Genomic DNA, 11,967 nt, shown 5'->3' with positions numbered 1-11,967 from the left:
AAGGAGCTGGTATACGCCGGTCCCTCCCACGTTATCTGCAAAGCAGCCCCGTGAGTCAGCCGGGGCCAGCTGTTCTCGAGCGGAAGCCCTCCGTAGGTTTTAGACTTCAAATCCCAGAATCCCCAGCTGTTGGCCAGGCTGGCTGGGGTTTCTGGGCACTAGAGCCGAAAATACCGTGGGACTTGAGGTGAGGGAGCCAAGGATGACCACCACGGCGAGGTGCGAGCGATATGGCTGACGTACCTGCCTGAAAAGTCCTCGAATCGCACCGGCCAAAATGCCGAGTGACCATGCCTGTTGGGGGATTCTGGTGATTGCAGTACAAAAACATGATCTTTTTCCATGCTGTGGTCAAGACTGGTAGTAATCTCTGTTTTAATTTGGCTCTTCTGCTGGTGACCCCTGAAGCGGCCAAGCCCTGCGCAGGACACAAGTCACAGGGAAGCTGGAGGAAAGGGTGTGTGTGTGTCTGTCTGTCTGTGTGTGTAAAAGTATCAATCATAACTTCTGTGGGTACAGGTCACCTAAGGCTACACAACGTCAACTTACCTCTCTGAGGAGTTTTCCTACCAAGGGCCCCTTGAAATCAACCCAAGATGGCCGGGGATCCCCCCCCCATGGTGGTAGGGACCAGGTTGGCATGACACTGGGCAATCCCCCTTGCCCCGTATGGCTGTGATTTCCCCTCCAGGCTGGGGCAGAATAGGACCCGGGGGAAGCGCCTTCCACTCTGTGCCTGTAACTCTCTAGGTGGCTGCCCTGCTGATCTACTTTGGGGAGGGGTACATTTAAGACTCAAAGGTCAGCGACAAAAGGTGAGCCGTTTCAGCCTGCTCGATACAAGGAGAGGCGACTTTTGGAGTATCGGGAGATGCGCCTCTGAAATAGCTGAAGACCAAACTAAAGCAAAATCTCGGCACGGGTGAAGTCTTTTTCTCTCTGGCCTGGCGGGCAGACCCGCCGTGGGGGCCGAGCGGCCAGCGGAAGGAAGTCCACGGTTAAAGCGCAGTTCGGAGGGAAACCAGGATCTTTACCGGCGAGTCTGCTGGCCGACAAAGCCACCCAATGTGCAAGCAAGATCGAATCTCAACGCTTCCCCCCTCTAGAGGAGACACCAAACGAACTGTTAAAAAAAAAAAAAAACAGACAAACCAAACAAAAAAAACAAAAACCCCAACAATGAAAGACCAACATGTTCGAAGTATGTGTCTGTGTGAGCCAGAGGAAGATGTGATTTCCAGCTCCGGATGCAGCCAATGTCAACCCTCCTTTCCTTTCTTCCTGTTTTTTTTTTTTAAGTTGGTTCTGTTCGCTGGTTCAGAAACCGGCAGCTCAGAAACACAGAATGGGCATAATTCTGGTGCCGTTCTCTTTCCCAAAAGGAGAAGAAAAAAAGAAAAAAAAGAAGAAGAAGGCAGCGATTTTTGGAGTATCGGGAGATGCACCTCTGAAATATCTGAAGAGCAAAATAAAGCAAAATCTCGGCACGGGTGAAGTGCCCTTGTTTAAGGTCAACGAAAAAGAAAAAGTCACGCAAAACGTCTCCAACGTTGATCTTCTGGAACCACGGCTGATGGGACCAGGGGTCAGGAAGAAAGGTTCGGAATTAAGTGCGGCACAGCCACATCGGGGGCTTGGAGGGGAAGGGCGGGCAGAGGACGCCTGTCAGTTTTTATACCGGATGGAAATGGGGGGGGGGGGAACGTTTCACACGATCTTTTTGATGCTGTGGCGCTTGAAGCTGCCGGTGCTGCGCTGCTTGTGCACCTGGCTGGCGGAGCCGTGGCGAGTCCTCCCGCTGTTGGAGTGCGTCGTGGTGGGGGAGAGTTCCACATTCTCCTTGTCGAGGCCTGGAGAGTCAAAAAAAAGGACAAAAACACCAAATGAAGAAAATGACCGAGAAGCGGGGTGGTGGTGGTGGAAAGAGGTGGTATGGGAACGGGACCGTTTCGGCCGAAGGCGTGCTCCGGAAAACCAACAAATGAAATGCATAAAGGTCCCCCCTCGCCCCCGACAGACACATTTAAGGACGAGCTCGGCCTAGGCTTAAGATCCGAGAAGCAGCTCAAACAGCGGCGGGAAGGTGGAGGTTGCATGGAAAAGACCGAGCTGAGCTCTGTGGTGCCGAAGTGATATAAGGCACGGAAGGAAGAGGCTGCAGTCGAAGCAGGAAGGTGGCAATGCAAGGTCTAAATCCAACGGTAAAGACAAAGAATGGGACCTGCGAGTCAACCCTAACCCATGTTCCATGGATTTCAAGGGTACTTTGAAGCCCCCTGCTCAGGGCAGGAATACAAATCAAAGGGTATTTGCCAGGTGGTTCCGTTGTCGTACTGCTCTAATATTTCTCCTGATATTCAACTGAAATCTGTCTTCTTGTAGCTTGAGCCCATGGTTGTGTGTCCTGCACTCTGGGATGGTCAAGAACAGACCCTGCCCCTCCTCCGGATGACTATCTTCAACATCTTTGAAAACGGCTTGTCCTCTCTCCCCTCCGTCTCCTTTTCTCAAGGCTAAACACTGCCCAGTTCTTGCCGTCTTTCCTTATCAAGCTTGGTTTCCAGGTCTAACCCTACCTACCCTTTCGAGGTGTCTCCGGTACCCTTTGAGGCTAGGATAGGGTCCACAAGCAGGGTTTCCTTCTCCTGCTTCATGGCCGGAAACATCCTGCTTTCCAAAAGGCCTTGCAGCAGAAGCATCCTGGTTCATGCACTCAGGGCCTGTTTCCACCCCCTCACCCCTCTTTTTTTTGGCTCACCGTTTGCACCCCATCTCCTCCCCTCAAAACCTACTCCCAGTAGGGAGGCGCCACCTCTGGCAACAGACCGAAGCAGCAGCTCGTGCAGGTAGCATGGAAAGGGGGGAGGCGAGAGAGAGAATGTGTACCTGGATGAGAAAGTTGCATGAAAACGGCAGATTTAGAGCAAGGCAGAGAAGCTTCGCAGACACAGAATGAAAGAGAAAAGATGAGCGATCAACATTCGTGACTGGGAGGAAGACAGAAAAATATTTACAGAACAGCGATTATGTAGCGGCCTTCCATCTCTCTAGATCTGGGACAGGCTGCTCGCTGGTAACCTTTTGCACATATTTCCGTGTCGTTATTTACACACTTTATTTTAGATTCATTCTAAGGAATGCTGAACAAAAAGGGGATACCAAAAATATATATATTTTTCTACCCTACAAGATACCATTTTTCCAAGACCACACCTGTTCCAACCAGCCACACAGCTTGTGTCTGTGAACAACAATCCCACAAAGCTGCCTTTTAGGACCGAAACGGCCCTCAACGCAACCTAGGTCAAAATGAGCCCTGTGAGACACAGTGGTTAAACTGCAGTCCTGCGGTCGAAACTCTGCTCACGACTTGGGTTTCATCCCAGGCAGCCGGCTCAAGGTTCACTCAGCCTTCCATCCTTCTGAGGTGGGTAAACTGAGTACTCAGCTTGCTGGGAGAGGGGTGATGTATTGTTTTGTATAATTAAATTATAAACCGCCCAGGGTGTGCTGTAAGTGCTATGGGGAAGTAAATATACAGCACATTTTGCTTTTTTGCCTTGTCTTCCAAATTCATTTCAACAGGACTTAAAACAAGAGAAACTGACCGCTCTTTGGAATCCCTCTTCATATCCTTGCTACCAGGTTTTCACCTTAACTGAATGAATTGTACCTTGAATCTATCAAAGAAGTAAGTATCAGATGCTATACTTTTCAGGACCCTAATCTTTCCAGATTGTGGTAGATGCTGATGGCAAATGTTTGTTGTGGCTGTGCTCTGATTTCTTTTGGATTTCAACTTCCAGAATTGGAAAGGCAGCAGGGACACTGGCTATGGGATTCTAAAAACCAATGGTTCCCTACCTCTGACAATGAGGAGGAACATGGTGTTCTATGTGGTAGCACCAGGATGATAGAATATTCCTTCCAGACAGTAATCCAAGCATCGGTCCTACTATTTCTTAATTTAAAAAGAGTAACAGTTCTGCCTTAAAACAAGGGGCAAGGTTTTCCTGCCCTTCATTCTCTCCCAACTCCGACCCAAAAAGGAGGCTTTAAAAAAAGCAGATCTAGACTTGCCGGCCACATCTGGTTCTACCCGCAGCCCTGTTTTGAGCACCTGGAATGAAATACTGGCCTTCAGAGTCATCCTTTCTTGAACCGGCTCTTGCTACAGAAGCCAATGAAACCCAGTCCAGCAGATAAAACGGGCACAAATGTCTTGTCATGCTGATATCTTTTCGTTCCCTTTTTGAGAGCCAAATTTTTACCAGCTGACTCTTAAAGACTTGACCAACAAGTAAAATAACCTCTTACGTGACATTTGCTACCGCCTACCCAAATCAAGATCTGTATGGGGGAAGCACCTAGAAACTCTTCTGCTGGGCATATTAAAGGCAACCAAGGCAGAAGGGCAAGGAAAGTAGGAAGGGACCGAAACTAAATTAGGAAGGCATTCAATGGGAATCCCTCCCCGTTGTTGTTTATGGACTCAAACCAGAAGTTCAGGAGAAGTTCCTTGAAAAAAACAGGCCAACGTAGCACGTAGCTGTCCTACTGTGGTCCACCGCATTTCTTTCAGTATGAAATCAGGGTTGAGGATCTGACACTGATAAGAGAGGGAAGAGGTGACAACGGCTGCTCGGAGGGGTGGGGGGAAATGAAGGAGGCCCACATGGGAGTAATTTCTCACAGCACATTTTGTAGGTCACTTTTCCCTGCGTGTTCAATGGCCACAAAAAGCAGATATGACAGAACAGTGGTATCTCGTGTGTGCAAAACCATCATTTGGGACCAAGGCCCGTTAGTCTTTTTCTAAGACTCCCCTTTGCTTTTGAAGATACATATGTGTGTGTGTGTGTGTGTGTCTTCAAAAATACTATAAAATATTTAACTATAAAGTATTTATAAAATACTATAAAGTTTTTCTCAATGACATGCATGAGGGGAGATCAAACCTAACTTGGTTGATCTACCTCTAGTGTGACAGAAAGAGGGGGGTTGCATGAGGGGGTTACAATGATGCCTAGTCCACAAAATGAGGTTATTTCTTACACATAATACCTTCTTCCTCTTCTATTCAAGGAAGTGACAGACCCCCCCCCCCAAAAATCCCACACACCCCCAAATACCCAACCCCTTCATGGTGCCACTTCAAACCTCAAGCCAGGCTGGTTGCCAAGTTAGGGAATGTACGACTCTCTACAGGGTTGTTTTGGACTACATCTCTCATCATCCCCAACCTCAACCCCCCTCTGGTCCCTGATGGCAGGGGCTGATGAGACCTGAAGTCCAACAGCCATACGTTTTCCATTGCCGGAGCGTGATGTAAAAAAGACCATGTGTATATACTTGCTTTTTCTGTATCCCAGCTCAAAAAGGAAGTCCTCACTACCCCCGTAGTGGGTGCATGAGAAGCAGGCACAGACTCGTCGCGAAGACACGAGCCAATCTGAAACCTCCTGCCTAGACACCCTTTGAGAAACCCGGGACTGCCTGAGTAATGTGTGTGCCTTGAGCTTGCTTGATTTTCTTTGAAAAAAATTTCCAGCAATAAAAGGATGCAAACCCAAAATATTCAGGGTACCTAATTCTGTGTCCAGCGTGAAATCCTGCACAGTTATCCAGCAACATCCACACTGACCCTAGCGCCTGCTTTTTGTGGCCACGAATGAAAACACGCTTCACCACGATCGGCAACTGAAATGCCAGAGAATGGCGCCCAAATCTACCCCTCTCTAAGTGGCATCGCTTTGTCTTTATTTTATCCACCCTTTATGCCCGTAAGAACCCCAAGACAAGATACGTTGTTGTGATGTTATATCCGCTGAGTCGGGAGCGGCTTGCGGGGACCCCGAACTGTGCTTCCAAGGTACGAGGGGCGTTCGAGGGCTGGTTTTGCCCCTCTCCGCTCCCCCCCCCCGGGGAGCCTGGCAGACTGACCTGGGGAATGCTGGGAGGTGGCAAGGGAGGTCATGGAATTCGAGAGGTTGAGGTTGGCGGTGATGCTGAGCTGGCTCTGCGCCGGAGGGTAAGGTGACGTGGGCGTCAGCAGCGACTCCTCGCTGGCTTCTTCGTCAATGCCAGGCAAGTAGGTGTCGATCAAGGCATCGAGGAACTTCACAATGAGCTCAGCGTAGTCTGGGATCTGCGTTTGCTGGGGAAAGGGGAGAAAAAGAGACCCATTCCTCAGTTTTAAGCCATGGTTCTCGTTTAAACAAAACAAAACAAAAGCCACCAACTTTCTGCTTACAGAGAAGAGTATGAAATTCGGAAAAATATTTTTTGGGTTAGAACCCCAAAGGCCTCACAAGGCTTAACTGCAACATTCTCGATTCCTAGCTTTCCACTGAGCGGCTATTTTCTGCCAACTCGAGGACCAGCAGGTCTGCCTTAGAAGATGATGGATTGGTGTGAGTTTTGGATGGCTGTCCATCGGGGATGCTTTAGCCGACTATTTCTGGATTAGCTGTGGTGTGGGGGAGGATAACTGGCCTGCACGAGTCTTGGGACACATTCCAAACTTAGGTTTTAATATTTATTTAAGATAGTTTTACTCCACCTTTCTCCTTTAAAAGGACCCGAGGTGAGGCTTACCTAATTAAAAGACCATATTTAATGTTAACAAGGAAGGAATTCTGATTCTGATGTTTGTGCCCTGCAAACCAGGTGTGAGTTTCACAAGCAAAAGTGGAGCGGCGTAAACTAGGACACCAAATTGTGCAAGGTTGACAAGCTGCTGCATGTATCTCTCGCTGCACAACAACTTTTGTGACCGGCACGTGGCTGGGGATGCAAGCAGGAATTCACAAACCAGTGGCCAATCCCTGATGTTGTTTAAGCCACCGCAGTCATGCTCGCATAACTAGCCAACAATATTCTTGCCAACGTCTCTGTAAGTAAGAAATCAACAGTGCACAATGGGTGAGGGACAGGTTTTTAAGTGCCTCAACATGCCTTTTAATCAGCTAACCAACTCAAGTGTTGCAGGCTCGTTAAAAATCAATGTGGGTGCAGGCTTATGGAGACTGACACGATCGAATCGCCTCACGCCCCCTATGGGACGAGAAATCGGAGAAAAAGCACAAGCAGGGCATCATCCCCATTTCATCCTCACCTTAGAAAATGGTCCCGCAAACCTCCACAAGCCATTAAATCCGAAACCTGCAACCAAGACATGGCAAGAAGAGGAAGAGAATGAGCAGCCGAGTTAGGAAGACGACAGAAAGGTTCAAACACATGGGGAAGATTTGCAAGCATTTTTCAAAATTCTGCCGTCAAGACTGCACTTGCTTCTTGATAATCACAGTACCCAACTATAACTTACGTGAGCCAAGCCATTCAGAGGCCCTGACACTGTATATGTCATGCACTCAAGGAATGGACTGTATTTTAGAGAAAGCCAAGACTCTTCGTTATGCGCACCTTAAGATCACAGGTGTAGAACGTGTTCAGCCTTAAATCCAATCGTTTTTCAGAAAAACCTACTCTACATTCAACAGCCAGTCCCACAAGCAAAGCAACCCAAGACAGAGAAATTAAGACAGACGCCACACATGTGGGGAACAGATCTAATAAGCACAGTGCAGCATACTGAGAAATTATGGGCGCTTTATAAGTAATTAACATCTTATAAAAGCCTTGCTGTTAATCTTTTTATGATTAAAACCGGCACTCTTTCTGCAATGTCATCTATTGCTATCAAATCCGCCTTCGATATAATAGGCACTAAAATACAGAAATGGAAAGCTGCAGGCAATTTCAATAAACCGAAAGGCATATATGTGGTGTAAAAAAAAAATTCCAACGCATTGTTTTCCCTTTCTCAAAAGGAGAAGGGCAAATATATATATTTTAAAAAGAGCCATTCAGACCCGTTCTAAATGAGGCGTGAGCAGCAAGTGGCTAAAAGAGGGATCTAAAGCGCAGAAGGGGGAATCCCAACAGAGAAAAGCCAGAGAGAGGAGGCCATGGAGGTGTGCATAAAATTGTGTGTCCTTTCTTCTGACCCCTTCAAACGGGCCACGTGCTCCTGATGTCAGATTCTGCCTCTGGAGGGAGGGTGAGGAAAAGCAGTAGGTATCCTTGGTGGAGGATGTCAAGGGCACAGGAAAAGCAGTCCTTTGGTATTTAAATCCAAATCTAAATCTAAATGGGTATTTTTCTGTTCAAAGATAAGATAGCCTATCTTTTGAAAAAGCAGGGGCAGAGCTTGGAAAAGTTCTGTTCTCACCTCCCAGGATCCCCACACCCATGATGGGCACATTGGATGGGAGATTTTTGGAGTTCTGCTCACCCAAATAATTTTTCTAAGACATGAGGGGGTAGATGTATTTTATAGATCCTTGCTGGCTGGATAGCTCAATGATTTAGGTCTCTGGCGGTGGAGCCAGGGATTGGGAGTTTTGATTCCCCCACGGTGCTTTCTAGGAGAAGAGCCAGCCTGGGTGGCCTTGGGCCAGCTCCCCCATCGCAGGGCGCTCCCCAGAAGAAGGGAATAGTCAATCACTTCTGAGTATTGACTACCTGGAGACGGTTGCCGTAAGTCAGAATTGAGTTGATGGCACATGATTCGTTGGCGTATAGCCCAGTGCTTCAGGTCGCTGAGCTAGAGGTTGGGAGTTCAATTCCCCACTGTGTCGTCTTGCCACTAGAGCCAGCCTGTGTAGCCCTGGGCAAGCTGCACAGTCCCAAGGATTGCCTCCCATAAGAAGGGGACGGTCAATCACTTCCGAGTACTCTCTACCTAGAAAGTCTGAAAAAGGGATGCCCTAAGTCAGAATTGACTTGATGGCACGTAATTGTTTACTATTACATTCTTGATGGCTTTTATACGCAAGAAAAACTTTGTCTTCATTTCTGAAAGGCACCGTTAAGAGACCTACTTTGTAGGTAGGATGTTTGGTACTGGGGGGGCGATTCCTCATGGTAGACCACGCTCTGAAGGATGCCATGAATCGGATTCAGCAAATTTGGATCCTGACATTGAGACAACAGAGTGTTTATCTTGAAGTCCAACAAATTGTGCCTAGGCAACAAAAAAACAAAAGAGGTTGTCAGTGCAAATGCTGATGTTTCCCACACTGAGCAAATGGACTGTAAAGGTTCTTTAGCTAACCAACCCCTCTCTGCAGAGCACTGGCTAAAGATATCAAGCTGGCTTCAGTTCCATCACGGGAAATCCCTCCAACCGAACTGTTGTTTGCTATTTTTTTTTTTTTTGAGGGGGCCTTGTTTTCACACACAGAAAAGTGCTTTAACTCATTACTCTCCCATTACAAAAGCAGAGGCAGGACTTAGGAAGCCTGCTGGCTGCGTGGGTCTGCTTGGTTGGCTATTTTCATGGTTCCAGACCCCCTTCACAATATTTGAGGATTCCCCTTCTGGAACAATTGTACCTCCAAGAAACACAATTGTCCTCTAAAACACCGATCCCTTCTTTTAGCAAAACATACAGGTGTCCTGTTTCCCCCCCACACACACACTTCTCAATTTGGAAATCAGCTTGTTCATTTCTCGACTTCCTTCCGGTCGCTTTACGCTGCGCAGCTGGTTTGGCAAGCCTGGAGCTAGAAAAACTCCTTCCAGAGCTAGCCTGCCCCTGTCCTCAGCATTGTCTAAGATCTCCTGTGGTCTGCTTCAGCCAAGGTCTCACATGCACCTACTTCTGCAAACCCCACGTTTCCCCCATAAGCCTGCGCCCGCTGGTTCGAGGGTTCTTCTAACCCTCCCCCCAGACCACGTGCGAAGAGGCCCCCGAGGCGGTCCCTTACTGACGAGCGTTCTCCAGGAAGCAACTTCGTTATGAAAAGCTGGACACTTACACAACAGGAAAGACCTTGGGGAAAACAACACTGGCTTCTGCTAAATACTCATACAGGATTCGCTGGTCAAACTCATCTGCCGTATATTTCACTAGCGTTGCCTGCCAAGAAGTCAAAACGTGGGGCAGGGGTGGGGGAAGAGAAAGAGCAAAACCATCAGCACAGAGCTGCCGCGAGCCACTGCGGGTTAATAATCACACTTTGCAGGTAAAACACGCTGCGGAAAAAGCCACACGAGTGGGTCACCAAAGGATGCGTCTCTCTTAATTTGGCAGAAGAACATTAGAAAACTCGTGCATTGGCCCATCGCTTCTGCACCCCGTTTCCCTCCCTTGCAGCAAACACACTAAGTACCTGGGGGCATCTCAGAAGACGATGCAGAACCAGCTGATAAAGCCGGCGAGAGCTCAAGGAAGCCCACGTGACAGCCTTAATGTTTTGACCCTTAAGGTGCTGCGTGACTTCCGATAATTCCTGTTTTAGAGGGACAGCGCTGTGCTACTCTACAGGGAGGCTGAGAGACCTCAAAGTAAGCACATCCCCAGCGGTTCTTTGAGACATTTTAACCTCTTTGCCACCGTTGAAAGGGTATCCCTTGAAATTATTTAAATTGTCATCCCTACCTAGAATTACATCTCAAACTTTCCTTTCACACTTACTGACTACCCCTTCATGGGTCTAGCGTACCTTACGCTCTTCCTTGTTACGTTTAAGAAGAAAACTGCATGAACCCACAACACAACCACGGTGTACTTTGACGCCACCCACCCTGATTCAGGCAATGTCTGTGCACCACCCTGTTTTTCCCTCCCCACAGCCTCAACAGCCATTTAAAAAACTATCATAGTCCCCACACCTACTCAATATCTGAACAGGGCAGTGGAATACTGGACAGTTTGGAGACTGCACATTCATAGAAGTCACCCTAAATCGGAGGTGAACAACAACACGCGCTCTCCCTTTCTGTGCATGATCTGTTCCAGGATCAACTGTGGATACCTGAACCCATTCGAGAGAATGGGCGAGAGTTAGAGGAGCAGGGAAGAGCGAGAGGAGGGGCAATATGCAAAGTGGGCGCCACAGGCTGGTTTGCGGGCTGAAACCGCGCATACTGGCTCTGCAGATATGGGGCGGGGGCAACTACTGTACTTGGAGTTTGTATATACAGTGGTGCCTCGCTTAACGATTACTTCGTTAAACGACGAAACCGCTTGACAATGAAGTTTTGCAATCGCAAAACGATGTTTTAATGGTAAAAATTTGCTAAACGACGATTTTGAAACAGCTGGTTGGCGGCTCTAAAATGACTGCCCGCTGTGCAAAATGGCTCCCCGCTGTGTTTTCAGGACGGATTCCTTGCTTTACAGGCACCGAAAATGGCCGCCCCTATGGAGGATCTTCGCTGGACGCTGAGGTATTTAGCCCACTGGAACGCACTGAACCGGTTTCAATGCATTTCAATGGGCTTTTTCATTTCACTTGACGAGGATTTCGCTTAACAGCCATTTCAATGGAATGAATTATCCTCGTCAAGCGAGGCACCACTGTATATACAGAGAGCATCACTCACACGAACACAGCTTTGACTCAACAGTGGCCAGCTCGAAGAAAACAAAACAGGGCAAAAACACGAAGCCATGTTCAGATGCCAGAAATATAGGGGAGTCTTTAGTACAAGATAAGAAGGGTACCTACAAGCACAGTAAGTAAAAGAGCTTGGATTTTGGGATCGGTGAGCACCTCTTCATCCAGAAGGACATTCGACTCAGATACCGAGACTTTTCGGAGGTGTGGATGCTGCTGGGGCGATATCCTTTGTGTTTCTGCAGGGGGGGGGAACACACACCACATTTTTAAGGAAGAGAGAAAGTTAATTGTACAAACCAAACTTTACAGTCTCCTTCTGCCAACGGCCACTCAGCAGACAGAGGCCTCTCACGAGAGAGAGAGAGAGAGAGAGAGAGAGAGAGAGAGAGAGAGAGAGAACGGGGGATATTTAAGTGAACGTCGATTTTGCAACAATAGGGAGGGCGTGGTTTGGATGGATTCCTAACCAGAAGCCGTCGCGAGGCTTTGGGAAATAAGGAGTTCCATCAAGAATATCAAACGTCTGGGTCTCCACCCCCAACACAGCAACCATTCC

At 48.1% G+C, this 11,967-nt stretch overlaps 1 protein-coding gene across 2 annotated transcripts in view; it reads right to left on the bottom strand.

Annotated features, from left to right (window-relative positions):
- Nucleotides 1-966: 966 nt before the first annotated feature.
- The window catches only part of NF1 (neurofibromin 1), a 150,447-nt gene continuing 139,446 nt past the window's right edge, over nucleotides 967-11,967 (bottom strand). For both annotated transcript variants that reach the window (XM_072978480.2, XM_072978481.2), the window contains 6 exons: nucleotides 11,520-11,647; nucleotides 9,825-9,925; nucleotides 8,886-9,028; nucleotides 7,118-7,164; nucleotides 5,944-6,157; nucleotides 967-1,850 (listed from right to left, as the gene is read on the bottom strand). In XM_072978480.2, coding sequence (XP_072834581.2) covers nucleotides 1,708-1,850; nucleotides 5,944-6,157; nucleotides 7,118-7,164; nucleotides 8,886-9,028; nucleotides 9,825-9,925; nucleotides 11,520-11,647 — 776 coding nt within the window. In that variant the 3' untranslated portion in view covers nucleotides 967-1,707. The remainder of the gene's footprint in view (nucleotides 1,851-5,943; nucleotides 6,158-7,117; nucleotides 7,165-8,885; nucleotides 9,029-9,824; nucleotides 9,926-11,519; nucleotides 11,648-11,967) is intronic.

The sequence above is a fragment of the Pogona vitticeps genome, chromosome 7, assembly GCF_051106095.1.
Source record: "Pogona vitticeps strain Pit_001003342236 chromosome 7, PviZW2.1, whole genome shotgun sequence".
NCBI classification, from domain to species: domain Eukaryota; kingdom Metazoa; phylum Chordata; class Lepidosauria; order Squamata; family Agamidae; genus Pogona; species Pogona vitticeps.
Note: the sequence above shows the minus strand (reverse complement) of the source record. Positions and strands in the feature narration are given on the sequence as shown.